A 27,700-nucleotide genomic window follows, 5' to 3' on the forward strand; every position below is an offset into this window, starting at 1 on the left:
CTTTCTTTCTGTCTCAATCTGTCTTTCTCCCGCTCTCCTCCCAGGATCTTCCTGGACGTGTCCCAGAATGACAACACGGCGCTGCGTCGTATGAACCTGCGCTCCTTCCTCATGGCGCCTCTCCAACGCGTCACCAAGTACCCGCTCCTCCTCAGCCGCATCAGCAAGGCCACCACGGAGTGCCACCCGGACCACGGGCGCCTGCGCGAGGCCAAGAGCCGCGTCGAGTCCCACCTGGAGCACATCAACATGAAAACCCGGCAGGAGGGCACCGTCACCTGGTCCCTGCGCTCCTTCCGCCGCGACAGCCGCAAGAACCGCGAGGTCATCAACATCGAGATGAGGGAGCTGTCTCTGAAGACCGTGGGCTGGGCCCGGGAGAGCACGCGCTTCGTCATGGAGGGGCCCCTGCAGCTGTCCCAGCCCGCCGACGGCCAGTGGCTGAAGAAGGGCAGCAAGGCCCTCAAGTTCCAGAACGTGCAGAGCCTGCTGATGGTGCGGACGCAGCGGGCGGGGGAGGGGGGGGCGCCGCCGGCGGCGGGGGTGCAGGCGCCTGGCTGTCAGGCGGACCCGGGCGCCCGGGGGGAATGTGAGCTGCAGGAGCCCCCCGGGGAGAGCGTGTGGGACGGCGTGCTGGTCCTCATCAAGGACAAGAGCAGCGGGAAGTTTGCGGTGCTGCGGGAGCCCATCCGCCTGGCCAACTGCGTGGTGTCGGCCGACCCGGAGTGCGAGGACACCTTTGAGCTGCTGGACATCCGGAGGGAGGCTTTCGTGTTCAGGGCGTCGGACAAGGCGCGCACACAGCAGTGGTTCCGCCAGATCAAGAGGTATTCCCGGGATTTAGGGCCCTGGAGGAAGAGGCGCAACGCTCTGCCTAATATCATGATTAACACGAACCAGAGTCGCTCCTGAGACTCATTCCCCCTGAGGAAGCCTCTCATCTGCTCCTCCACGTGCTGGACCTGGGTACACAGGTGTACATAAATAGACAGTGCTACTGCTACTGAGAACTCTGTGGGAGATTCCAGTAATGAGTCTCTCAACACCAAGGCCCAGACAGTAATGAAGATGGCACTTTTTTTCTACAAGACTGCAAGTGCGTAATACTGTTCAAGAATGATTCTTTTTTTCATTTCAAACTGAAAGAAAACGACCAGACATTAGCGACCAAAAGAGAGACTTGGTTGGAAGTACTGACACCCTTGATTGTAAAGATGTTTTGAGAGAAAAAAATGTTTTTTCATTCATTTGACAGTGTCTGTGTTGAAAAAATTGTGAAACATGATAGCAAAAAAAAAACATGGTTACAAAGATAAAAAGATGGGATAAAAGCTGTTGCTGAAGTGTGAGTGAGTAAGCTGCTGTTCTGTACAGTAAAACAAGAGCCTGGGCCAGTGTAGTAACAAAGTAAAAGGCTTTTGTTTTGGATTTTGACCAAGGATAGTAACTGCCCTCTGACCTACTTCTCTTTCTCTTTAAGTTGGTAGCATGGTACACTGCCAAGAGTAGAACAGACAGAGAGTGCCTGCAGGTGAGCAGATTACTGTAGAGGGTGATTACTGTGTGTTGCTGTGCCGGGGTCAAGTTACAATGCAGCAATAATCAATCTGCCATTTTCACATTGAATACCAATCCTTGGTTCTGCACTTGCTAGTATTGTCATATGCTGTCTTGGGGGGTGGGGGGGGGGGGGTCCCTTACACTAATTAGCACACTTTCAGCAGGAACCCCTCTGTGAAGACAGTCCAAGATACTGTAGCATGGAATAGTGTGATAGACTATGGCTACAGAGAATGTCCACGATGAATGGATTGCCTATCTTCTCTGAGACCATGAGACTGATGTTAGCTTTTAATTTCTTACATAAACTCACATCCTATTGGTTGATTTTGAGAAGGGAAACCACAAAATGATGTGCCTTTTGTTTGTGTTTTTACTCTGAATGAAGTTGTAATTCGTCACAGTGGCGTTGATAACTGGGAAACGGCACCAGACCGCCCTCTGGCTGTGGGTAGCAGAATGGCACAATCTGCACACAATAACAAGCGTTCCCCTGACTGAACTACGACCAAACAGCACCCCAATTCTAAAATCTATTCAACTGCAATCGGTGCAGCCCCCTTCATGGATTTAAAACCACAGTGCTGGTTCTAGAATAGTCTTTTATACACATGGCACATGTTTTGAAATACACATAAGAGAGGGGAAGTGTGCCCACATCAGGGTGAAGGGTTGAGGACTAGACCTGTGTGCGGGTCCCTGGCCTGTGTATTTTCTTGTGTGAAAGATCTTTTTTCAGTTTGACGCACTTTATAATGATAAAAGAATACTGGATCCAGACTACAATGTCAGGACTTCTGAAACAGTTCTTGCAGTTAGTGAAAAGCTTTATTGGGTTTTATGGGTTATGATCTTTATTTACAGACCTCATTAGTAAAACATATTTGATCTCTGTTGAACACAGTGGTCGAGGCAATACAGTACTCATCAACCAAATCTTTAACCTTTGCATGCTGTCTGATTATGTTAGTCAAACGTAGCACAGGTAAATAAGGTAGCTAATCACTGTGTTTTGGAGAGTAAAACGGTGTATGGACTGCTGCCTAGGTTGTTACTGCTGTCTTTCCTATGGCATTAGCACTGTTAGTTCTTTCAGGTTCCACTGTTCCCTCTAAATACCACAGTTCATGGGGAGGCACAGGGTTCCTCTGACAAAACACCTTTCAATTTTTTCCCTCTGTATAAAAAAACAACTCAAATGTCCTATTTCCTTATGTAATATATTGTGAATTAAATTTAAAAGATTAAAGAAACTTTTGTCTTATCCTGGTTGCTAATTACTGTAAAGAACATTTATAAAGAGGCAAATAGATGGTGCAAAGTAGAAATATTTATTCGGAACAAATGGCCTCACAACTGATCCAACAAAGGATCAAATACAGAAACAAAACACTGAAACATAAGCTCCTGTTGATCAGGTGGAATCATTTTGGAAGCACGCACAATTCACTAATTTAGGGAAACCATTCAAACACAGTGGAATAGTGCAACAAAATCAATCATTGCACTTTAGAACGACACTATCCAACTTCACTACCATGGTTTACAAGAAAAATGCATGGAGGTTGCGAAAAAGTATGAAAATATTTTTTTTTGACTTGGCTTTGCCAGGAGTAAATCACTGAGCAACTGTTTTTGCAGTGTATGGTACAGTACAGTACATAGCAAAATGAAAGCTGCGTTCAGCACCACCCCAGCTTGGCTTGACCCAGTCTCTCCTGTCCATAGAACATGCAGACAAACGAGGCAGTGACACTGAGATAGAATCAATGCATTGTCAATATTGAAAAAGCGCACACCATGTCGACGCAGTAATGGGTTTTTTTTCAACACAGGACAGAACAAAGGCTTCATATCTGTATTGAGTGCACCTATGCTGTTTCTTTGGCTCTCTTCAAATAGTTTGAATGTGTTGAGGGGAAATAACCACTACACATCACATTCAGCAGCCTTTAAACTGTCTGTACTGGACTACTTCCTTGGCTTTTGGAAGATGCATGAACTTATCTTTTAGCATATCGACTCCAAAACGTAAGATCAATAAGGTTAAATTTTCTTTTTTTCTTTGGGTGGTCTAAACTACAACTTTGACCTTAAATAATAAAACAAAACAATACTTAACATATAAGGTATGTGTATAACAGTTTTAACAACAAAATAAAAATGTTGTGAAACATGAAAAGCACTCTGATGATGTCAGAAACAGGCGAACAAATCCAAACACCAGTATTAAGTTGGAACTCCCCTTCAAAACTACCGTCTCTGGGTTTTCGAACCCCACTGACAGACTGCCACAAACACACTCTCTCTCTCTCTCTCTCTCTCTCTCTCTCTCTCTCTCTCTCTCTCTCTCTCTCTCTCTCTCTCTCTCTCTCTCTCTCTCTCTCTCTCTCTCTCTCTCTCTCTCTCTCTCTCTCTCTCTCTCTCTCTCTCTCTCTCTCTCTCTCTCTCTCTCTCTCTCTCTCTCTCTCTCTCTCTCTCTCTCTCTCTCTCTCTCGCTCTCTCTCGCTCTCGCTCTCTCGCTCTCTCGCTCTCTCGCTCTCTCGCTCTCACACACACAGTCTGTCTTAGGCTTCCAGGGCATCAGACCCTTGGTCCTGCCCTGCAACAGGTCAAGTTCTTTGTCCCAGTTCTGGAGGATTGTCCCAGCCCCTTCCCTATCCCCACTCCCAGCTCTACTTGTCTCCCCCAGCCTCCTGCGGTTCCTTGGTCAGCCCACGGATGGACAGGTCATACACCACCTCCTCGATCTTCTTCACGTCATATTTCAGGCCGTCGTAGCGCTTGCGCAGGGGGTCATTCTTCAGGTTGAGCAGGCGGAAGCCGGAGTCCAGCTCGTTGATGAAGTTGGAGATGCGGAGTGGCCGGGTGTAGTCTCCTGCGGTCACGCTGTTCACCGCCAGACGAGACTGCAGACACGGAGGACGAGGGGGGGGGGAGGGGGGCAAGAGAGATGACAAGATCCACCATCAAGTTTGATCCACAAGATCAAAATCCTGTCGTCTTAAAGGCTTGTTTTCATGGACACTAAACTGAGTTCACTCTCACCAGTTCGCTGGCCATGTTCAGTACACCAGCGAGGTAATCTTCCACATCGAGGTGGAATCCTTTCTCTCTGACCACTTCAACTAAAAAGGTACAGCAAAGTATGATAAAGGGCAATTAATTGGTTTCTAGAGACAATTTGAGAGAGAGGGAGAGACTGGAGACAAAATATATTATTAAGAAAGAAGAGGGAAAGAGGAGAGAGCAGAGAGAGAAAGAGAGAGACAGAGAGAGACAGAGAGAAAGAGAGAGAGAGAGAGAGAGAGAGAGAGAGAGAGAGAGAGAGAGAGAGAGAGAGAGAGAGAGAATTTATAGTTTCTCCATGATGATGATTCTTACTCCCTAATATTTGGGCCACTTCTTCTCTGGCCACCAGGACCTCACTCTCCAAGTAGACCACAAAGGCTGCCAGGAAAACCAGTCTCTGAAGCACAAACCGCCAATGCTCATGGAATCTGTAGTCGGACAGCAAAACATAAATAATCAACAGGCTAGCTTGTGCAGAAATATACAATTGTATTACTGAAAAAAAACTGATGATGTAATCCACCCATACCTGTAATACTGCTCCACTGGGAATTTTGTTTTGAGGTCTGAAATGTGTGTCCTCACTGTGCAAAACAACTCCCGAGCCTTGGTGCACTTACTAGGAACTTTTGGGTAAGACGACAATTCAACATTTCACGTTGAGTTTTTCCATCAACTCATTAAGATTGCATGACGATGTGAAGGCTAAACATTTGGTTGCTGTTTGAAACTCACTCTCTTTGAAGCCAGATGTCTGGTGGACACTTTGGAGAAGAGTCAGGATTTCCCTCGCTGTCTGCTCCAGGCCCTGCACAACCTTTCTGATATCCTGTAACAAGGTGTCCAGTGTTATGGTGCTGCGACAATATTCCTATCACTTATATTAGTATATACTATAGGCCTATGTATGTGTACCAGGTTAAATTGTTAATTGCTTACTACTACTGTGTGCACCATTAGAAATGTCCAATTCATCAGCTACGCGTCAAATTGAATTTCTATTGCGTGCATTCCTGGTTATTATATGTTACACGGTAATTAGATTCTTAGATAATGTGATGGGACGCTATACATGCAACGATGAATTAGCAAGCTGCCTCAAACCGCTGAAGTTAACGTTTAAACAATGCTAACGTTTAAACCATGCTATCTCGGTTTAAAACTAACCTCTCTTATATCTTGATCCGCACCCAGGAATCCCTGAATATAGCTGAACATTTCTGTTACCGACATTATGTGCAACAGTTCAACTATGGGTCGCTAAGAAAATAATTCGTGTTCAGTGATTGAAAAACAAAAGCGTGAGCACGAGCTGAAAGTCGCAAAGGGACGGGTCTTTCTGTAAACAGTCGCATAGACATGATGTCACCATTCCTTGCCATCATACATTTTTCTTGTTTTGGCAAAAATAAAGTAAGAGATGGAAATATAAATACAATTCACGCCGTAAATGTTTATTTTTCAATAGGGTTTAGTGTTTATCATTAATTATTATGAACAATTCGCATGTGACATGGGATCCTGTCCACTAGTTGGCAGTAGTTGAGAGACAACATTATAGGGATATCATCAGGACTGATTAACTAAGTTCTGGTTAAATCAAAAACATATAATGACAATTATGTTACAGACAATTAAAATACAAAATATGCACATATAGACAGACACTAAAGAACTCAACAACCAAATCTTGCTCCTAGGCTACTCTACAAATCTGCGATCTGATGCACTACTATCATCTGTGACCATATTCTATGCATGCTCAATAAGAAAAAAGAACATTCCAAAGCACATTCCTGTAGAAAAAACAGATACAGTATTTTCAGGCTCGATCAAAATGCCTCTGTGGAGGCATCTATCACTGGGTGGCTGGTTTGGAGGTATCCCCGGAGTCTGCCTGGCTGTCTGCTGTGTTTGATGGGTTCAGGGCTGACTCCTTGCTCTTGGCTGCCTTGTCACTCTGTGCTCTATTCAGCTTCTCCCTCTCCAGGGCTTTCTCCATTTCTGTGTAGTAGTCCAGGGCCTTCCGTACCGGATCTATGATATGTTGCTAGGGTAAGATATAAGGCAGGAAACTGTAATATGCATTGTGGAGTCCTGGATGGTAAGTTTGATCAATCTTCCACTTACTGTACCTCCAGACAGGGAAAGAGGTTGGCCAATTCAATGAAGAGAGGGAAGAGGACAAATCGAATGAAGCCTGTCTGAGAGGATGGCTTGGTCACCTGTTCTCTGTCCATGAATGGTGTGACAGGGAGACCCTCCAGCTTCTCCATGTCACTCTGGGAGGGGGGGAGGGGAGGGGGTGTATTAGGCACAAACAGGCAAAGACAAAGGCTAAGCATCATCTGATCGTCCAAAGTTAATTGAAACTTTATTGGGTTAATCAATTATTTACTGAAGCACGGTTCTTCCTCTGTGCTCTATGAAGTACCTGATTGTAGAACTCCTGAAGAAGGCAGTCTAACCAGGGCTCAGCCACCTCCATAGGCCGGGCCTCATTGGAGATGTCGCTCACTTTGATCATGATCATCATCAACTGAAGGACGAAGAGAGGGTCCGACGGGCACACAATGTTTGTCCAATCAGTAGCCTCATACTTTAAGTTAAATCCAACCAACAACCAATACAAACAAGCCATTCCCATGTGATGCAACTGAACACTCCATTTGCCTGAGGTCTCTCTTTCAGATGTGGTTTTACTCACCACATCTCTGTGGTCCTTGATGCTGAAGTCAAAGACAGACAGGATGGACTTAAACTTGTTTAGAATATCGTTGTGTCTCGTCATGTCAGTGGCCAAGATGCACCTGCAATAGATGTTCAAGAACAAGGATTAAAAGCCTAGGATGGGTGGGTTTTCAGTTTTATCAGTGATATCACTGAGAAGAACATCTTACTTGATTATCCCCTCCCTGACCCGTTTGTACTGCTCGTTAGTCAGGTTTCTGAAAATGTTGTTTTCTGTCTGTAGGAAAGAAGTTGTAAATGTTGTCACTCATTAGAGCTTTTCCCTACACCCTCAGCCAAAGCCCCCGCCTCAACTCCAGGTCTGGCCCCAGTCTCACTTACCTTCTCCAAGATTTCAAAGGCCACTGCACAGTGGTGGTTCTCCAGTGGAGAGATGTCATTATAACGCAAGGCCAATTCAGTCCGAGCATTTATCTGACAGATGAACATAAAACAGGTCAACATAAAACCTCTAACTTACGCAACCACATATTTGTCCTTCTGTTGACAGTGACTGGGTCCACAATCTGCCAATCAGTGTGTATTGTAACTGTATTGTTAGCGAACAGCTAGACAGATAGATCAGAATAGTTAGAAAGCTAACCTGGTATGCGTTGTTGTAGCCTGTGTGGTCGAGGTCATGGCACACTGCCGAGGTCAACATAGTCAGGAGGTCAATGCTGTCAATCTTACTCTTCAGGTCTGTCAGCCAGATCAGTCCATACATCTAAGCCATTGAGACATGCGTTACACTCCATAAGGTTAACCTCAAAGTCCTTGCCCACCAGTTTCAGGCTTTAATGATGGGTCATTGAAAGGAATCTGATGACTGCCAATAGTGCTAAAAGCCTCAGACCTTAAATCAAATGATTGCCACTCTAACGCAACTCTCCCTTTCTTGCTCCCTCTGTTGCTCATGCAAGCACACACAGATAGACAGAAATACACCAACTGACTCACCATTTGGGTGACACAGAAGCAGTGTTTGAAGTTGTGGAAGGGGATGTTGTTATAGCGACGGTACACCTCGTACAGGAACTGTTGCAGTACCTCAGGCTCGATGTTAAAGGTGGCAATAAAGTCCAGGTCTGTGTACATCACCTGAAGCAGCACCATAATCTCTGCATCCTCCCACTGCCTTTATACAGACATACATATTGCATAGTAACACACACACAATTCCAATACATATCTTTATGTTTGGTGCTGTTTGGTGATTTGGTGCTGTTGTTGAGTTTTCAACTAGCCAGTGATCCCTGTTCTGGGATATAACAGAGCATTATACATTAGTGGGACAATGTTTTGAAAGGGTTCATACAATATGAAGGTCGCACTGTATCTGATTCAACTCTCTCTCCTTCCTGCCAACACAATATCACTGTTTGAAGTACCTCGATCCTGTTATGTTAATAGAGCCAGGGGTAAATAACCAAGCCGGGCTAAGAGTAGCACAACACCATATTAATGCACCCTTCAAACATGGTGTGTTAATGAAGCTTGTTAAGAAGACATCCTTTTGATTTGAAAACCCATAGTCAGTCTATTCATATTGATATGAGTGTCTTGAGCAGATGAAAGGAGTGAACAAGCCCTGGCTCTTCAGAGGTACGTCAGGGGTGCCAGCTGCTGGCCACTTCACTGTGTCTCTATTGAAGAGACAGGTGTATATGCTGTTTGTCTCCCACACTTAGTCATGCACAAACACACACACACCGCCCTGCACTAACTCAATGGAACACATATCCCATAGTGTTCGACACTTAAAGTTTGAACATTTCCAGTGTTGGAGAAACACTCTGGATATTTCGATGGGGAAAGCAATAAAGATGAGGTAACAACATGATGGGTGCTCACCAGTTGTCAAATGTTGGGGTTTTGAGATACTGTCTCACTTCCTCGGAAACTTCCAGTGAACTGTGAAGACGATTCAAACCACTCTTTTGTGAAAACTGTGATATCATTATTTGTAGCCTTGGTGTGATACTGGTGTAACACGTGTCTTGTAAATGATGCATGTCGAAGTTGTACGTGACATATTTTATTAGTCACAAATTGTATCCACTATTTTGGTACTGAGAACTTACCTCATTTGAAGGAATTTGTCTCTTACGTGCTCACACTCCTCGCGTGTTTTCCGTAGTGTTCTTTTGTGGTAAAAGGGAGAGGGCTTGTGTGTTCCCTCAGAAAGCTCCTTGAACAGGCCTAGCCAGCTCAAATGTTCCACACTCTGTGGAAGAGGTAAAAATGTATGAACAGAGATTGACAATTCTTCCACAATCCAAACCCAGCCTAATATGTGTCGTATTGAACATGACTATTCAAGGGATGACAAGAGGATTACTTGTTGACTAAGATGCCTAGTAAACCAAACAAATTGAAGATTATTAAAACTGCTGTAAGATTTTACATACATACCTCAAGTTTCTCTCTGAACGATTCGACCTGTCTCTTCATCTCATACACCACTGCAGGAGTCTCACCAGCCTCAATCAGTATCTTCTTCTCCAAGCCCTGCAGCCTGGGCCACAGTGCAGCACATTGTCTGATTTGGATCCCACAAGTCCTCAAAGAACACGACTACTCTGAGCAAAAAAAACGAGTCACTTACCTCTTCTCCATTGAGGAAAGATCAAATCCTAGTGCCACAGCAAGCTCCACACCTGAAACACACCACTATTCAAGCAGCAAAACAGCCTCTCATTATGGTACAGTATTCGACCAACAAAGGGTGAAGGCTTCCCCAAGCAATGCTAGGTTAACACAGTCAGACACAGTCAGACACAGCTGCCCAGCAGGCCGAGGCCGGGTGTGGTGACATGGTAGAGAATACCTAACGGCTCACTGTTGCAGTCGGCAGCCACTACCTCCAGCTTAAAGCAGGAGTTTGGGCTGTTGGGCTCCAGACGAGGGGAGATGTTGATGATGTTGCCTTTTGGATTGTACAGCTTCAGGATGTCATGGGGTCCGGCCTCGGCTGCAGAGCGGAACAGGTCTAGAAAACATAGGAGGCACATTCTCTACATGCACTGGGACGGACAGGTGGACACGCACAAAAAACTCAAAGAAGCTCAGTGCTTTTAGGAAGATGCATATACCACTGCAAAACGTTACTGTCTGTGTTGACAAACATAAACACTGCATACCTGTATGATCCTAGACTTTATGTCAATATAAAACAACAATATTATGAAATACTTATGTTATGTATGATGTGATGCTGTAAGTACAGAGCTGTCAACAACATCTGTTCCTCACACAATATCCTTGCAATAAGGCTTGGGTTTCTGTAATGTATCATCATAAATTAATAAATATATAGTCTCCCTGTTGACAAGAATGTCACCCTCTTTCTTTAAAAGTGCAATTACAATTATATATATTTTTTATATATCTCTACAAATCCTCTGATCAGAGAACATAATTTGTGGTATTCAGTGAATATTTCACTGAACGCAATAATATTCTCAGACAACTACAATCAGTACAGGGCTGTGTGTTTTGACATACACTTATCTCATCGTACTAACCCTAACTCTTGACTTAACATTATTTTCACAGTGGAAGGATGGAAAACAGATGTGCAGGCAACTGAGCTACTGAGCTAAAAGATCTATGATTTCAATATATATTTTCAATTTTAGCAGTATCACAAGGGATGCTTCTGTTCCAAACAATGAATAATCTGCATACCTTTGACATCTTGTGCTGGGCAATCCACTGGGATCTCTGCTTGTTCTGGTCGCCCATTCACAGTGAAGTAGATTATTTTTGTTGCCATATCAATCTCAAAGCCACTGATGTTGCAGCCTTCACTGCTTACTTGTCTTCAGAATTCAGAACCTGACAATGTCAGATAAGTGGACTGCCTCGCCAGCTCTCTCTCTCTCCCTGCTCTCTCCTCTTTCTCTCTTCTTTCTTAATAATGTATTTCGTCTCCAGTCTCTCCCCCTCTCTCTCTCTCCCTCTCTCTCTCTCTCTTTCTCTCTCTCTCTCCCTGCTCTCTCCTCTTTCTCTCTTCTTTCTTAATAATATATTTTGCCTCCAGTCTCTCTCCCTCTCCCTCTCTCTCTCTAATTTCTGTAGGCAGGGCAGGGAATCTTTGTAGCCTCTAACATTTTATTTGTCAAAGCATGAAGGCATTTAGATTATATCCTTTACTGATCAAATCCACTACAGAGTGATACTTAAATACTTATTTTTTTATTTTGAAATTGCTACAAAAAGTTCCTGAAAATATCAGCCTTCTGGACACTGGCCATTCATTTGATATTATATCTGTACAAAATATCAGCTTTCTGGACACTGACCATTCATTTGATATTATATCTGGACAAAATGTCAGACTTATGGACACTGGTCATTTATTTGATATTGCATCTTGACAAACTGTCAGTCTTTACACTGGCCATTCATTAGCATTCCGTCAGGAGGAAGCTGTTTGTTTGTTAGTATTCTGTTAGTCGACAGTTAAGTCTAACCCTCTACTATGTCAATTGTACAATATTTTGCAATTTTGAGTAGGAATCCGCCATTTCTGAATATGTAAATATTTGTATTCTTTGGAGTTTACGTTTTCACATTTTAAGATTTTTTTTTTTAGTGTTTAGTAGTAATTGTATAAAAGAAGTCTACCGGAAAAGCTGGTTTCAACCAATGACTGTAAGATGTCAACTCTGCTTTCAATGACGTATTTCCCGGAAGAAGTAGACACGAACATAGTTCTCGTGTTGAGTAAACGTGGGCAGTGTGTCTAGTAAAATTTTATTTTTATTAAGAAATAAGCCTTTGCAATGACTGAAGGTAAAGGACCGGCGACTTCTAAGCCGGCAAAACAATTACTCGCTTTGGACCCCAGTGAAGAGGCTGAATTCAAGAAAAAAGTACACGCAGTGAAGAAAAGACCCAGAAAGGTAGCAGGCTACCCTTTCAAGCTAATGTTAATTTAGCACGTGGGAACTGGTTAGCTACTTGCGATGTAGAGTGGTTTGCTAGCTGGCTGCTTTGACACAGTAGTTTATTTAATTGGCCGACACTGGCAATATGCGTTAGACAACGTAGTTAAATGTTATATTTGAACTAGAAACATTTAGGTAACCAGTTAAGGTTATATCAGCAGGCAAGCTTTGCATCGTGATGGCCTCTGGATTGTTGTAGCCACCATATGTACGTTTTTCTTTTACATGTGGGCCCCATTTTCAACCTCTTCTATTTTCAGGGTCACCGTCTGAATCCAGGCGTAATCTATGTTGGACACCTTCCCGTTGGTCTATTCGAGTCTCAACTGAAATCATACTTTCAACAGTTTGGAACAGTTGTAAGATTACGGCTTGCGAGGAGTAAAAAGGTAGGCATTACATATTTAAACTTTATTTGATTGCTAACTGACTGACTAAATCAAGACCGTGATGTGGCAATTGCAAGTAACCTACTTTGATATAGGAATAGCATCATGTACGAATTGTCTTACAATACTGAATGTGCCATGCTCAAACTTTGGCCTACTGGCACAGATGAAAATTGCCTCAGGTCTATTAGTAGCCTGAGGTGAGATAACTGTGCCTAAAGTATACTGGTTCATTAAGCTTATTGCCTGTTATTATTGTGACAGAGCGATAAAACCCTTGTTCCCACATTTGCTCTTTTTTACGCTCAAGTCTGATATAAGACGCCATTTGTAAATGGTTTTCATCAGAATACACTTGTTTATATCATAATACCTCAACAACATTCTTGCTCTCAGACAGGTGGGAGCAAAGGCTATGCATTTGTCGAGTTTGACTGTGATGAAGTGGCCAAGATTGTTGCAGAGACCATGAACAACTACCTTATGGGAGAAAGACTGATCAAAGGTAAGTTACTTATAGATTCCAATGCTGCTTTCAGCTCCTGTGAGCTGTCTCTTAGGCCCCAGATTTAGACCCTAGTCCTAAAATCAATAACGTCTTATTTTCACTGTCTCTCCCTCTACCAGCTCACGTGGTCCCCCCTGAAAAGGTGCATGAGAAGCTGTTTGTGGGCTCCCAGAGAGAGTTTAAGAAGCCAAAGCAGCCATCTGTGGCTCGCTATAACCAGAAGCACACTCCAGAGAGAGTGACCAAGATGGCAGAGACGCTCCTGAAGAAGGAGACCCAGCTTCGCAAGAGACTGGCGGAGAAGGGCATAGAGTACGACTTCCCTGGATTTGTAAGTCTTGATATCATACAGCCTATTTAGAAAGAGTTTTTATACATGGCATTGTCATTTTTAAATATTTTTTTATATTGGAATGTAACTGTCTGGGAATGACATGGTGCTCAATCTTCTTTTTTTTAAACAGGCTGCCCAAGTGCCACCAAAGAAAAAGTCCACAGAAATGAATGCATCCACATGTAGTGAGGTAAAAGAAAATCTTAATGTCACACCTGGCATTATCATTCTTATTTTGTAATTGTTGTGGAATTGTTTGTTGTCTTGCTTTTTGCCACATTCCTGGCACAGACTGAAAATTACCTCAGGCATATTTGTGGCCTGAGGTTAGATAACTGTGCCAACAGTAATGTGGTGCATTAAGCTTATTGCCTGTTACGTCAATGACAGAGTGATAAAACCCATGTGCCCACACTTATTCTGTTGAATAGTAATGAATGTGTTCAGAGTAAACAAATAGTTGCATGCTGCCTTTGATACAAATGAAGATTGTTGTAACAACTACACTGTCCGATACAATGGTTTACTTCTGTCAAGTTTGTCATAGCCCTCTGTCTCCTTCTGTTTGCACTCTGATCAATATTTGACAACTTTCTTCTCTGGCCAGGACACCACCCCAGTCTGCACCCCGTCTTTCATGGAAAGGAGGAAGTCCGCAAGGGTTACAGATGACGATGTAGATGACGAGATCGTCATCAACGCCACCCCTGCTCCCAAGTCTAGAGTCAGGGACGAAGGCGAGGAGGACCAGGAGGAGGACGACTCCTCAGAGGAGGGAGATTACGAGCACGCAGATGGCGAGGAGCCCTCAGAAGGCAACGAGGCGCCCGCAGAGGAGGAAGGAGCACAGTAGTGTGAACGCAACATTGATGGACGGTTTCCTCCTTGAATTGCTTTGCATTTAAAAGCAGTCGTTTGTACATAATAATCAGAACTCTTGTGTATGATACACAGCAGGTGTCTGGTCAGATTAAATTGATGTTGGTGGACAGTGGAACACGAGTGTCTTTGTTGTCATCTCAAAGACTGCATTGTTTCAATATGTGGAGATGCAATAGGTTTGCAACTGCAAAGGTTTTCTGACGTTTTTGTATCAGGTGACCCTGAAATGGGCCACACCCTGATGGTAGAATAATCCAAGCATGACTGCCATACAAGTGTTTGTTCTAGCGCTGATTGATGGTTGTCTGAGGGTCCTTTATCATTATGAATTGTCAAAAATATGCCGAATCTGTAATTAAAGTAAATGGCCTCAGTAGAATTTGTCACTACTTTCATGTTATGAGCTACAAATGGGGATGTTTATTTCTGTCATCCTCCACTAGATGTCATTGCTCACTAAGTGTTGGGGAATGGGTCTGAAACCTAGGTAGGGCTGTGCCCCTGTTCTTTGGCATCATTGGTTATTGTAGGGCATTTACAAAAGTGCATGTCAAAGGGGGTAATATAGGCATATGTAATTTATATGGTATCACTTCTTGGTTTTAATTTTAAATATACATCACTGACAGGTGTTCCAAGTCCTTTGTCGTGTATAGTGATGGTTAAAGATGTTGAACATTAAATTCAGCAATTCAGTGTTTGTTACATAGACAATTATATCATTCATGAAAGCTCTACTGTTCATATGAATGCGACAATTTCCACAAGTATCAACATTTCTCTTTTCAAGACAGCGCATGCGCAGCACAATCCCATTCTTGTCCTAGTTGCAACAGCATTCCGGGTGGAGAGGAACCTCGATGCTCTTGTAAATGTCTCTTGTCGATAATATTTATTAATATCTCGGACTATATATACGATTTATATCTGAGCAGGCTGTGGTAAGTACACATTTGATCAATGTCATAACTAGCAAATTTTGGAAAATGTATCCTAATTTCTTTTGTGGTGAGGAAGGTGTGACTGCACTGACGTTCAACCAGCTCGCTAAGCTTTGAGCTATTCGTTTTGGATGAGCTGGGTTACAAGCGTCCGTCATGTGGGTCTGGCTATGGCACTGTAAATCTGTACACCTGAGTTGTGAGCAGCATAGAGCATAGTTTTTGATTTTTCCCAGACTCCCTGCCATTGGTCCCAAACACAATGTACAGTTCATAAAATAGTATTCCTGAATCCTGACAAAAACTAAGGTTTCCCCTCGTCAATGTCTTAGCAATGGGTGTGTAAATACTGTACAAGCTATGTCGTCCATGTACGTGCACTCTTTATGTCACCGGTTAGAATTATTTTGTCGTTTTGATGCTCAGTAAGCAGAAAAGATCTGGAAATATTGTTGACGGCGGTATCCCGGTGCACCGCGGGGCGGTCTGTTTGCGATGGTACAGTATAGTATAGTCCTTAAATATAGTGGGGCTAACGTTAGAATTAAAGAGTAGTTTTTAGCATTTGATGAACACTAATTTACAATCCTAATATAGACAATAACGCGTTGGCTAAATTATTACATTTGAGCTGTCATTGTACGGATAGCTTTTCCTTATAGGTAGCGAGCCTACCATTACCAAGAAAAGGTATTGCAACGACAGGCGATGTGACTGCCGACACAAAGCACACAAGCTAGCTAGCCACTAGTAGCCACTAGCTACTGTGCTGTAGCGTTTGCGGCTGATGAATAGGGCATCTCCAGTTCATGAAAGCATTGATGCTTATTCAAAAGATTGCTTATATCTATCTTACATAACATATATGTGATTCCCAATGTATTAGTACAGTGACATGTAAAATTGAAAAGTCGGAACAGGTCATTTTTGCACTTCTTTTGAACATTTCCTAGCCAACTGTCATACAAATGATGCCCCACCACACATCTAGCCGACTAGGCCTATAGCTTTGGCCTATAAACTGACCTGATTTGGCAATGACAATGAAGTGAATGGTTTCCAGATAGAGACAATAACTTCATTATAATCACATCCAGGAGAGGGGACTTTAAAAGAAAATAAACATCAGTAACATTTGAAAAAAAATCATGTGATGTTGCTGAAGGGATCCCCTGACGTTTGTTTCCATGGCAGCAGTGGGGTTGGTGGGATGAAGCTACATTTTGAACTGAGACTGAGAGGGAATGGAGGCATTTTATTAACATTTACCCGTCTTTTGACCCCCAGAGTCTCCCAGGAACAACTCAGGAACAGTGAGTTATGAATCTCCACCTGACTACACCCACCCTCGTCGTCTCCAGTTACTGTATCACCCGCCACCGCAGCACTGACTACCAACGCCAAGGCTGGCACTAGCGGCCTGGCTTCGACTTGATCCACACAAAGAAGAAAAAAAAAAACTGAAAGGAGAGAGAGAGAGAGAGAGAGAGAGAGAGAGAGAGAGAGAGAGAGAAGAAAACCCTCCCCAGCTGCTGTCCAGACACACATGCTGCATTGCTCCCATACCCAAGCCTGCATCCCAGTGGCCTGGCCTCCTGCTAGCTCTTGGCACCAATAGGGAAGGCCTACACTACAGGATATAAATATATCCAGTGTGTACTTCAGTGTTTTTCTTTCCCCTCGCGCCCCCCCCTCCCGCCCCCGCACCCCCCCTCCCCGAGTCACCCTCACGCCCAGAGGGTTACACACCCCGTTACCTGTCGCCTCCTGCTTCTCTGAATAGTGGAAGTGATTGGCTGGACGGGGCTGAGCCAGAGGCAAACTGAGAGAGAGGGGCAGAGCTAAGCAATGGAGCCCAATATGGAGTACTGTCTTGCTCAGGTGCTGCAGAAGGACATGGGTCGCAGGCTGCAGGTCGGCCAGGAGCTCATCGACTACATATCTGACAGGGACAAGTCACATGACCTGGATCAGGACCAATCAGACCTGGACAAGATGGTGGATGGCATCGCTACCACCTGGGTCAACTGTAGCAACTTCAAGGTAATATACTGTACTACAACATTCTCACAAATAGGCACAGAGCAAAGCTTTGGTAGGCTAGAAAAGTATAGCCTGGCCTAATAGAACTAGATTCAAGAAAGTAGGAAATATGCCCATAGAACAAGTGAAATGGGTAATCCTACATCGGTCCATTGCAGTGTAAAATGTGCCTTTCTCTGTATTATTTTCCCTGCTCTTGGTATCATCATGTGTGGAGAGAGTTTTAGGCTACGTTGACTGAAAGACTGTTGTGTTGGATTAGTCATTGTCCACCTCTTCCTGACTGGCAGACAGACAGACAAGCCCCTTTTTTGGATTTGTCTTCAGGCTGTTCTCTTGTTGCCGGGCCTTAGACTGAAATTGAATCGATTCTGTGATAGTGTTCCAGCTTGGCTGTGATGGCTAGTTGAGGTCACTCGAGGTTTGTCATGTCAAGCAAGGTACCAGCTGTGTCTTGTCCTATTTCAGAACTGTTGTGTTTCGTGAATGTTAGGCTCGGCTATATTTTGGAATATAATCTAGGCTAGGATTCCAGCTTTGCTTAGGCTATCTGACTGGGATGACATCAACACAGCCCTTGTTCTACTTTACAGTTGGTTATCATCTCTGCTTGTCTGTCCTCCCATATCATATTGCTTTTTGGTTTAGTGTGGTGATTGGCATCTTTTTGAGAAGTCTATGCAGGCTCAAAGATCTCTTATCTGGACAAAGCCATACTTGCCCTGCTTAGCTCATTTCTGGTCTCAGTATCCTTCTGCAATAGGAAGAGGGAGAGAGAGAGTTATTTTTTTTATTAGAGCTGCCCTCATTACTGTTCAATGTGAGGCCTGGAAAGGTCAGATCTGGGGACAGCACTGTGTTGGATGTCCCTTCATTTGGACTTTAATGATCCAAAAAGGTTTGTGCCCTGAAATGACCTGTCAGCCTCGGTCTCGAGTGATAGGGCCATGATTCCCAACCCTGGATCGATTCAGTAAACTTCAAACACATCCCAGGGTGGACAGGCAGCCAATCACATCAGGGGATGTGGGCCTCTTTGGGCCTCTCTCCCTTGTGTAAAGGTCAGGTGAGCCTGTCAGTCAATCGAACGGACCCCCGTGAGTCTCCAGGGTGTGGCCGGGGGACTGTCTCTGATGGTGGGCCTGCCACTGGAGGGTCAGGGCGGGCGTCTGGACTGGAGGCAGACTGCGGCAGCCACATGGCTGCTGAGGATACTAATGTGGAAAGTATGTGGGGGAGGGGTGCGAGGAGAGAGAGAAAGGGAGAGGGAGGGAGGGAGAGAGGGAGAGGGAGAGAGAGAAGGAGAGAGGGAGAGAGGGAGAGGGAGTGAAATGTGGAGTATTGAAACCTTTTTCCCCATAGATGGAGGTTCTGGGGAGATGCCAGTGAGAATGCAAGTGTCAGTGATGTGAAGGTTTTACGCTCGACACGTCAATCCTAGTAGTCTGGTGTTACGTACAAACTATAACGTGGACCTTTGAATTACGATCCATAAAGTCCACCATGTTGTCCGGTGATTGTCACCACTAAGCTTTTAATGGAGTGACGTGTGAGACACTGCTGTAGTATTTAATCCTTTCTTTGGCGCACTGTCACATTAAAGACTGGTGCCATGCCACAGTGAGAGCCGACTCACGCTGGACAATGAGCGCCTGTCCTGCCCTCCCAGAAAGGACCTCATGATTCATACATGAACCAACGACACGGGCCCCTAACAACTGGTCTGTGTGGTAATGGTTATTGATGTTCCCTCCATCTCACAGGTCTTTGCATAGATTTCTCCTTCTTTCTCTCTCTCTCTCTCTCTCTCTCTCTCTCTCTCTCTCTCTCTCTCTCTCTCTCTCTCTCTCTCTCTCTCTCTCTCTCTCTCTCTCTCTCTCTCTCTCTCTCTCTCTCTCTCTCTCTCTCTCTCTTTTTCTCCTTTCTCTCATTCCTCTCCTTCCTTGCTAGATTGTTGACTGTTGGTTTGAGTCAGCAGGGCTTTAAAGCAACATGAGCATGTAACGGTTGGCCTAACGATGGGCTAATTGTACAGGTGTGTCTCCTATTGAAGTCACACCCGTGTTGAAAGGTGCATTTCAAAGGCATAATAGTCATTATAACTAAACCAAGGGCATCTCCAGGCATGATTTGGCTGTTTGTGTTTGGTGAGGGGGAGGGAGGGGGTTATATTATGCCTGTCGGAACAGAAAAAGTTTGTATTCATCCTGCCTTTGTGGTGTGCTTCTCTCTATCTATGCAGCACAACGCACCGCCAAAGCTTGGTTACACCTACAGCACCTCTGTCCCCCATGTCCCCATGTTTTAAGAAAAAAAAGAAACTCTTATATTGCAGTGTTGTCCCAGGTCAAACTGGCTCTGGTGCTGTCCAAACCCATCAGGGTCAGCCATCACTTTGCCTCCGCCTCTCGCTGCGTTGCTGACAGCTCTGCAGGCTCCTCAGCCCTCCTCTACGTGTCTAGTACCAGAGGCTTGGCAGAGCCTGTGCTCCTGGTGGAGGGGCCGTCACCAGGGCAGAGAGGGTGGCTGACTAGTCCCCCCCCCCCCCCCCCCCCCATGCTGAGAGCTGTTGCTGCTGTGGCACTCAGCTCCTCTGGCAGTGCACTATTCTGCCTCTAAGCAGATTAAATAGCAAGTATGCTGTGCAAAGGGATAACCAGGATGAGGACTGGCTGAAAAGTAGGCCCTGTTTATGACTGGCTTGTTTTCTGGCTTGCGGGCTGTTTTGGTTTTCTGGCTTGGCTGGCTTCTTGTGTGCCCTCTTAAGTGTAGGCCTTAAAGGGCCCCAGGACAGGAACACTGCAGTGCCTCCATAAAGAAATCGTCTTGTGGTGTTTCTGTGTTAACAGAGGGTAAACTTATCTAAAAAACAGGGAATGTAGAGCCATCCCCCTCAGTTGAATGGAATAGAATGTAGAGAGGAAGCTAGGGTATTCTGCCGGGCCTGTAGACAATGGCTTGCTCGATGTGTTGCAAAGTCCTCAGTCCGACGATGAGGTTACTTTGAAGTAACCTCATCGTAATCTCAAGGCAAATGTTTCACCAGGCAGCGGGCCAGTAAAGCCTGGCCCTGCATCTCTGCAGACTGTGACGACCCACATCCTGCCGGTGTCCACTGCCCTGCCTTACTTGTCCATCTCCTCTGCACAGGTTCACCCTCTGGAGGTGAAGTCTCTCATCGCCTCCCCGGTTGGAGTGACAGCGACAGAGCGGGCACAGGCCCCTCTGACCTCCAAATCCCGCACTAATTCTCCCACCTTAATAGACCTCGCAGGGCTGGAGCACAGGGGCTTTCTTCATCCACGTGGTACGACGCACAGCTGTGAGCACCTCCTCTGCCTGGGCGGTGGAGGTTGGCTGAGTTCTTGGCGGAGGGAGTGGAGCAGGGGGGAAGGAAGGGACACACAGGGGAGGACTCCAGCTTGGAGTCGCAGCGCCCCTGGGTCATGTCCACCGACGGAGGGACTTTGTTCCCCTTCTCAAGCCGGAACACAAACAAACGTTAAACGTTAATCCGAAATGGTGATCACTGACCCCTTCCGAGAGATGGGCCCGGGCGGAGGGAGGTGGAGGGGGAAGACCACACGGGCCCTCCACGATCCTCCGCTCCTGCAGTGTGGTGTTTATTCAAGTCAGACAGCCGCTGCACTGTCAACGGCTGTGGGAGTGTGCTATGAGGGGGCACAAGGCCTTAGTCACTAATGTTTACACACACACTCCTGTGTGTGTGTGTGTGTGTGTGTGTGTGTGTGTGTGTGTGTGTGAGAGAGAGAGAGAGCCTGAGAGGCCTTGTGCACACCGTCAGAGCCTCAGGGAGAACCTTGGCACTATTACAAGGTCTCTCTCCTCACCACCTACCCTTGCTACTAACTCTCCAACCTCGATATACCTCTTATTCTGTTCACCAGCATCACATTTTCGATGCTGAACTCTCTCCCGCCCTGGGTGTGTGTCTGTAGGAGACAGCCCCTAATGCGTCCCATTACTCAGCATGCTGGACACACACACACATACACATTTCCTCCGCAAGTGTGTGCAGTTTTCCTCCATGCCGGTGTGAGCGCTGTGCGGGTTATCGCGGAGCTGGGTGATGGTGTGTGTGTGTGTGTGCGCGCGCGTCGAGCATGCGCTGTCGCGAGGAGGGGAGCTCCAGCGAGAGCACCGCCAAGCTGGCAGCAGGAGCGCGCCATGATGGAGATGATGCAGGCAGAGGGGGAGAGGGAGGAGAGGAGGAGGGAGGAGGGAGGAGGAGGAAGGGCGTCGCCCCACAGGAAGGATGGGGAGAGAGGAGGATGGAGAGGACAGAGAGGGAGAGGACTGGTGCCTGTTCAGATGATATGCTGCTGGTTTGGTTAGCGGGGCTCTCTCATCTGACTGGTTGCTCTCTCTCTCTCTCTTTTTAACCCCGTCCCAATCAGCAGAGAGAACACAACCAGTCCTTGTCATGATCCCTTTGTTTAATGTGTTTTGTATTAATCCCAGTGCTGTCTCATCATCTCTTGTCGGTTTACTGTGCCTCTCTCTGGCCCGACAGTCATAATCTGATCTGTTATTTAATCCGAGTGATATGCTGAGTTAGGCAACATTTCCCATGAGCGGGATTGAGCACATCTCCCAATCCTGTTCCTTCCTAGGTCCTAGTTATCCTCCTCCGACATGACGTTTTATCTAACTGCTTTTGACAAGGCAGATATGCTTTGGGTCTGTACTGTACCTTGGAGTTGCAGTTTATTATGGAACTGGAAGATCATATTTTGGCTCACTGTGAGCTCTTCGTTCCCCAGAAAGACAAACCCACACGTCTAGGGTCAGGAGAGAGCCTTTCATCTCTCAGAGTTCAACTGCATTCACGACTGTGACTCACAATAAGCTTGGATGACCATCTTATACAACTTCCTACTTTGACTCAGCAGTAACTAGGCCTGAGAGTACTACAGGTTATTTACTGCAGGTGTTTTATAACGGCTCGACAGTAAGAAACATTCATTGTATTTTTTTTACGTTGACATCGGATTATGGGCGTCCAGTCTCTTTTGATGGGGAACCAAACCACAGAGATGGTTTTGTACTAAATCTGTGTATGTGTATGTCTTGAAACCTGGGGGTGTGGTCTTGTGAGTCAAAGTAGGTCTTCTTGAACAACAGGCCTGCATTGTGTGTGTATGTGTAGGCCTCAGGCCTTTCTGTTGCTTATGTAAGGACTAGCTATCAAAGTACTCCTGGTCATTGTCCCCACACTGGTCCTTTTCTCTCTAGCAAGTCAAAACGTACCATAAATAACAGATAACATATCCCGCCAGAAATACCTTGTCATGTTTGCTTGGATAACACTATCGGTCATTTAATAGATGGTGGAATGTTTTCATATTTCTTCTATTCATTTTTTTTGGTAGTCCTGCTAAAGGACACGTGAATCACAAGCTGTTGTAACAACAGGCAGCAGTTTCACTTTGATGTGGTGCTTTCCCTTTCTCTCTTTCTGAGAAAGTACACTGGTTTACGACTCAACAGGCAAGGTCAACACCAGGACTTCAGTCAATCAGGCAAACACATCTGACAAGGGGCAGGCAGGGGGGTCCAAGGTCTAGAAAGCAGACAAGCAGGGTCGAGAACAGGTAGGTCTGGAAAGAAGAATGCTGGAAGTAGGCCTAAAGAATGCGAGACCCCCCCCCCCCCACAAACACACACAAAACAGTTGTAGACTGAGAACAAAGGGAAGGAGGACTTGCACATAAACTGAGGGGCTGGTGAGGCACTGAGCTGCAGGTGAGGACATGGGGGGGGGGGGGGGACGGGGGACAACCAAATGAGGTGACTGCATGGCAAGAGGGAGTGGCAGGTCCTGAAATGAGTTTTAGTGACATGGTATGAAACCCAAATCCCAGGTGAAATGAACGAAGAGCTAGTGAGGCCAGTTCCAATGGCTCTCCTGTGTGCGAAGCAAACACACGCCGCTGAAACCTGTCAGGCCTCTGAGGAGAGCCCTCCTTCAGAAACAGGGTTACATCATACCAGTGTTGCTGAGGCCTGTGTGTGTGTGTGTCTTGGCCTCAGGCCTTTTTTTGTCCCTGGTAGCCCAAGGCCTGGTCGTCCCTCTCCTTGTGATGTGGCCAACCGTCCTCTAACCCCATAGATGTGCCCGCTAGCTGGCTGGCGGGCTGGCAGCCCACAGAAACCTGCTCCGTCACTCACAGTGGAGAAGGGCTTGTGTCTGTAATGTCAATTCTGTTCCACTGCCAAGCCCAGTGATGGCTGCTGCCTCCAGGCAAGGATGGAAGGAGCGAATCATGCAGACGGGGAGGACAGGGGATCAGGGAGAGAAGGAAATAATAAGGATGGATGGAAGGAAGGAAGACCAGGACCCTTAATGTTGACAGAAGAGAGATCGACTGCACGCACAGCAAGCAGGCCATTAAGCCTTCCCCTCTCCACCTGCTGGACTGTGGAGAAGCGTGGAGAGAACCGTGGAGAGAAGCGTGGAGAGAACCGGCGTGTCTACTTTGTGGGATTGTCTTTTTCTCACGGTGGAGCCTGATAAAGCAACGGTAATCCAGTCAGCCGGTCCGTGCGGCGACACTGCAGATCCCCAGGGAGCTCATCTCCTTCCAGACCCGCTCAGGTTGGCTTAGTTATGCATTAGCATGCGGCTGAGGTGGATCATGCAGCACCGAAGATGAGTCTGTTGTTCTGGCTGCTGTTGAGATCTCCACTATGGGGAAGTTCTCCAGAGAACACTACTGTGGTTGGTGACATGGTTCCATACCACAACATGGGATGAAAGGTGCTATGCTGTGACTATTAGGTGGCCGGTTTATGTCTCATAACAGTGATAGATAAGATAGCAATGTTTGTTATTGTATCGGTGTTGCTCGCTGCAGTAGTGGTTAATTAGTCACCACAGGACATTGCCCGTTGTGGTAAACAGACTATCTCGGGATGCAGGCATCGTTTTAAACAATGCCCTCCTTTTATCAACATCAAATTCAAGATAGGCCACGGAACAAGCATTCAGCCAATCCTAACAATCACAGCTACACCAGCGAGTTACTGTATTTCAGCAGTGAAATGTACTCCGTCTGAATACACGAGCCCGGATTGTTCCCAGTTGGCCTGGAATTCCAGGCCTCTGTCTCAAATCTCCCCGGTTTGACCTTTGACCTGTCCATATTTCATCTGAGCAAGAATGCGGTCAACCTACGTTCTCCACGACCCACTCCTGGAATCACCATGCTGTGTCTAAGAATGTACAGAAATCGTAACGGGGATCTACTGTGCTGTCAGTTCTCAGTCCCAGGGTGAGAGCATGGGAGCTAGATCCAGTTCTGGAATCGAGGGTGAATTTCAAACCGACCGAGGTCTCGTCTTCACGCATATTTCTCTTCTCCAGCTACTGACCCCCTGCTAGCAGGCTCTTAGTGGAAGGAATGGCTGCACCATGTTTGGCCTCTCCGAGACTTGCTTAATCCGACCCATCTAAAACACACAGGGATTACAAAGGGAACTAGAGAGGGTACAATTTCTGGGGAAATTGTAGGGTGTGCTTGCTTGCGTCGGTTGCACAGGGGTCCGTTTAATGACATTTTTACAACTGATATTTCTGTATTTTATATAAAAATGCATACTTATTATTTATAAAGATTACATAGATTTAAAAGCATTTTTTTTTGCTGCTCATTTACAACTGAAAATACGAGTGAAGTGTAGAATGAAATGGATGTCTTCTCATTTCCCCTGCAAGAGGCAGCCTCATCATTGAATCAAAACGAATAAATTTGGCAGACCGGTGTACAAATTGACCTAATCTCTATGACTTAAACGTCCTTTTAAGTTTTTCCCTTCTCGTGATATTTTCATGCATTTAGCCTACTCATTGCATTCATTCATTAATAAAGGACCCCCTTTGAAGATTATTCTACGACGTTACCGGCAGTAGAAGATGGAATCGCGATTCAAGCAGTACCATCTGTTAACTGAAAATATGCACCCCAAAACGTAAATAAGCTTGACATGTATTTAGTGGAAAATCGCTCATTCATAAAAAGCTCACTGGTAGCGATCATTGTCAGTAACAACGCAAAATGCGATATAGCCCTGTGTGGAGAAGCTGCCCCGGTAAATTGTACTACTACGGTACAGTACTAGACTAGCGTTAATGCTGTGTTCGTCTCGGTAGCGATTGCGTTGGTTGAATTGGATTTAACGTTCCGTTGTACGGTTTAGGCTGAAATTAATTATTTAGTTAGTAGTTAGATAGACTTTTGATTTAAGTAAGGGGAGTGCCGAACATGTTCTGTCGCCGTTTGACTTCCTACAGCTGTGTAGATGTTTTTGTAGTGTCTCGCGTAGGCTACAGCGTTGCAGTGATACACTGGATTGAAACCACAGGTAATGATAATTTCACCCACAAATCGTTTACTTGTAATCTAATGTCATAATAAATCCTACAACGAAAATGTATATGTGAGGAATGTTTATTTTAACGATTGAAAACAGATACATCATAGACCACTGTAGTATGTGTTGCCCGGGCAACACAGGCTAACGTCATGATGCTAATACTTCAGTGAAATAGTAGACTACTGTTTCCGAAAGTAGATGTACTTCCTTAATAATATCATCTTATATTGTACATTACACATCACAATTGTGTGTCATATCACAAAGTAAAATGAGTAAATAGTTATCACCCTGGCCTCTTTGCTTGTGGGGTTTCTGCTGCTGCCTTGCAGTAAAGCTACAGTTAGCCTAGCTATCCCCCAAGTTAACAGATGCGAAACGAATGTTCTGCCAAAGGTAGTCACGCGTGTTTTCGTGACGTTAGTGACTTAGTGACGTTAGTAACGTCAGTGACTGTGGCTAGCAAATTAGCCACCGTTAGCTTCACTTTTCGCCACAAAAACTTAACTTCAGCCTAAACCATGCAACGGAACGTAAATTCCAATAGAAGCAACTCAATCGCTACCAAGACGAAACTTTTGACACCTACTTTGTCTATGTAGGCCAAATATTGACTGAGTTTTAGGGAAAAAAAAAAAAAAAAAAAAAAAATAATAATATATATGTGAGAGAACAAAGGTTGTGCTCTCGCCGAAGGCTTGAGCACATCCAATGATGGGTCTGGGAGAAGATAGTCAAACATGTGCCAAACAGCACAAAACGAAAAACTAGAGGTGGAAGCCTATGTTTTGCTCCAGTTGTATGGGGAACCTAAGCACCAGTGGATATTCCTGCTACAATGCAGAGAACATGATTGGGAGCCAAACTGGGAGGAATGAGAGTGTGTGTTTGAGTTCACCTCAGAGTTGAGTCAGACAGTCAGACTCAGACAGTTGGGTGCTCTCTGTGACCTGTCCTGTCTGGACAGATATCCTCTCCCAGACATCCCCCCCTGCAGCCCACAGCCAGCTGGCATTAAAAGACCACACACTGAGGCGACAGGGACAATTCCACTGCCCCCCCCCCCCCACCTCGAAAAACTCTCTCTTTCTCTCTCTCTCTGTCTGTCTCTGTGTCTCATGCTCAAACACAGACATGTGGATCCAGCCAGAGGCTTGACTACAGCATAGCGGAGGAAATAGTTGTGTCTCGACCAAAGTGACTGTTCTCATGGTATTGTGTACCGAGTTTTACCACCTTGGTTGTATCCCAGTGGCCAGTGTCCACTCTGACTGTCTGCAGGTAGACTCCCCTCATACTTCCAACAACATTCCTCCTCAGACTAAAATCGAAACAAGGCTTCCCGGTTTCTCCCGGCCACCACACGTATAACTCTGACTCAGAAGCCTAACCCCCGAATGACCCAAACGAGCCCCCGATGACCCCGTGACGTATTTTCTCATCCTTGACTTCCAAATGTCCTCCCTGTCCTGGTTAGTTTGTCTTGAGAGGGGGCTGTCAGAAGCGGCTCTGGCGGCTTGTCTGGTCTCGGCAGACCCTCGTCCTGGAGCAGCCGTCTTGTTGTCCGTCTGGCTCCGGCGGCCATGTTTGTTGCCTTGGTCTCCAGCAGAACACCTGTCTGTCTCGTCGTGGACTGACGCCTCGGGCTGTCCTGGCTGACGGGTCCCGTGGCCTTGCTTCCACCGTGTCTGTGTGTGTGTGTATGTGTGTGTGAGAGAGGGATGGAGAGGGAGGGAGTGAGGGAGGGAGAGGAGGAGGGAGAGAGGGAGAGAAGTGGGGAGGGAATGTGTGTGGTCAGCATTGGCCATTCTGTCCTTAGTCCCAGGTGGGCCAGGCTGTCCCCTGACAGCCCCCCCCACCCCCACACACACACACACTCCCAGCTCTGC

General features: G+C 45.7%; 5 protein-coding genes and 2 non-coding genes across 11 annotated transcripts in view; 5 read left to right on the forward strand and 2 right to left on the reverse strand.

The window, feature by feature from the left end:
* Positions 1–2,841, forward strand: part of si:dkey-91i10.2 (uncharacterized protein LOC555224 homolog) — a 33,049-nt gene extending 30,208 nt beyond the window's left edge. For all 4 annotated transcript variants that reach the window (XM_062456957.1, XM_062456960.1, XM_062456958.1 and 1 more), the window contains exon 8: positions 45–2,841. In XM_062456957.1, coding sequence (XP_062312941.1) covers positions 45–912 — 868 coding nt within the window. In that variant the 3' untranslated portion in view covers positions 913–2,841. The remainder of the gene's footprint in view (positions 1–44) is intronic.
* Positions 2,842–2,870: 29 nt separating this feature from the next.
* tsn (translin) lies at positions 2,871–5,968 on the reverse strand. Its single transcript, XM_062456961.1, has 6 exons — positions 5,800–5,968; positions 5,368–5,461; positions 5,162–5,258; positions 4,945–5,060; positions 4,609–4,688; positions 2,871–4,469 (listed from the first exon to the last, which is right to left on the reverse strand). Exons 1-6 carry the CDS (start codon positions 5,863–5,865, stop codon positions 4,236–4,238), a joined length of 687 nt encoding a protein of 228 aa, XP_062312945.1. The 5' UTR covers positions 5,866–5,968; the 3' UTR covers positions 2,871–4,235.
* Positions 5,969–6,426: 458 nt separating this feature from the next.
* Positions 6,427–11,241, reverse strand: si:dkey-219c10.4 (high affinity cGMP-specific 3',5'-cyclic phosphodiesterase 9A). 2 transcript variants are annotated; one of them, XM_062455852.1, is made up of 14 exons: positions 11,053–11,241; positions 10,193–10,354; positions 9,971–10,022; positions 9,778–9,880; positions 9,447–9,589; positions 9,217–9,276; positions 8,323–8,500; positions 7,967–8,089; positions 7,705–7,797; positions 7,533–7,600; positions 7,340–7,442; positions 7,067–7,171; positions 6,768–6,914; positions 6,427–6,682 (listed from the first exon to the last, which is right to left on the reverse strand). In XM_062455852.1, exons 1-14 carry the CDS (start codon positions 11,138–11,140, stop codon positions 6,491–6,493), a joined length of 1,617 nt encoding a protein of 538 aa, XP_062311836.1. In that variant the 5' UTR covers positions 11,141–11,241; the 3' UTR covers positions 6,427–6,490. The 2 variants fall into 2 exon arrangements, with proteins under 2 accessions (XP_062311836.1, XP_062311844.1); XM_062455860.1 differs by having other exon boundaries at positions 10,205–10,354; positions 11,053–11,240.
* Positions 11,242–12,044: 803 nt separating this feature from the next.
* On the forward strand, positions 12,045–15,145 carry nifk (nucleolar protein interacting with the FHA domain of MKI67). Its single transcript, XM_062456962.1, has 6 exons — positions 12,045–12,272; positions 12,578–12,706; positions 13,103–13,211; positions 13,334–13,545; positions 13,679–13,738; positions 14,156–15,145. The coding sequence occupies exons 1-6, from the start codon at positions 12,153–12,155 to the stop codon at positions 14,399–14,401; spliced, it is 876 nt and encodes a 291-aa protein (XP_062312946.1). The 5' UTR covers positions 12,045–12,152; the 3' UTR covers positions 14,402–15,145.
* LOC134017948 (small nucleolar RNA ACA64) lies at positions 12,869–12,997 on the forward strand. Its single transcript, XR_009929838.1, has one exon. It is a non-coding gene; the product is annotated as a small nucleolar RNA ACA64 (small nucleolar RNA).
* LOC134017947 (small nucleolar RNA ACA64) lies at positions 13,836–13,965 on the forward strand. Its single transcript, XR_009929837.1, has one exon. It is a non-coding gene; the product is annotated as a small nucleolar RNA ACA64 (small nucleolar RNA).
* Positions 15,146–15,245: 100 nt separating the features above from the next.
* clasp1a (cytoplasmic linker associated protein 1a) overlaps positions 15,246–27,700 on the forward strand; it is a 60,716-nt gene continuing 48,261 nt past the window's right edge. The window contains exons 1-2 of the mRNA XM_062456967.1: positions 15,246–15,371; positions 16,659–17,414. Coding sequence (XP_062312951.1) covers positions 17,220–17,414 — 195 coding nt within the window. The 5' untranslated portion in view covers positions 15,246–15,371; positions 16,659–17,219. The remainder of the gene's footprint in view (positions 15,372–16,658; positions 17,415–27,700) is intronic.

This window comes from Osmerus eperlanus, chromosome 3 (assembly GCF_963692335.1).
Source record: "Osmerus eperlanus chromosome 3, fOsmEpe2.1, whole genome shotgun sequence".
NCBI lineage: Eukaryota > Metazoa > Chordata > Actinopteri > Osmeriformes > Osmeridae > Osmerus > Osmerus eperlanus.

What these genes read in the sequence shown, in the direction of transcription:
- tsn (XM_062456961.1), bottom strand. Translation starts at nt 5,865, where the DNA reads ATGTCGGTAACAGAAATGTTCAGCTATATTCAGGGATTCCTGGGTGCG. An exon ending in CGGATCAAGATATAAGAGAG is followed by an intron (nt 5,462 to 5,799) that starts GTTAGTTTTAAA and finishes ACCTTGTTACAG; the next exon opens with GATATCAGAAAGGTTGTGCA. An exon ending in AGTGGCCCAAATATTAGGGA is followed by an intron (nt 4,689 to 4,944) that starts GTAAGAATCATC and finishes GTACCTTTTTAG; the next exon opens with TTGAAGTGGTCAGAGAGAAA.
- si:dkey-219c10.4 (XM_062455852.1), bottom strand. Translation starts at nt 11,140, where the DNA reads ATGGCAACAAAAATAATCTACTTCACTGTGAATGGGCGACCAGAACAA. An exon ending in CTTTCCTCAATGGAGAAGAG is followed by an intron (nt 9,881 to 9,970) that starts GTAAGTGACTCG and finishes ACTGTGGCCCAG; the next exon opens with GCTGCAGGGCTTGGAGAAGA. An exon ending in TTCAGGAGTTCTACAATCAG is followed by an intron (nt 6,915 to 7,066) that starts GTACTTCATAGA and finishes CCCCCCTCCCAG; the next exon opens with AGTGACATGGAGAAGCTGGA.
- nifk (XM_062456962.1), top strand. Translation starts at nt 12,153, where the DNA reads ATGACTGAAGGTAAAGGACCGGCGACTTCTAAGCCGGCAAAACAATTA. An exon ending in GGCTTGCGAGGAGTAAAAAG is followed by an intron (nt 12,707 to 13,102) that starts GTAGGCATTACA and finishes TCTTGCTCTCAG; the next exon opens with ACAGGTGGGAGCAAAGGCTA. An exon ending in ATGCATCCACATGTAGTGAG is followed by an intron (nt 13,739 to 14,155) that starts GTAAAAGAAAAT and finishes TTCTCTGGCCAG; the next exon opens with GACACCACCCCAGTCTGCAC.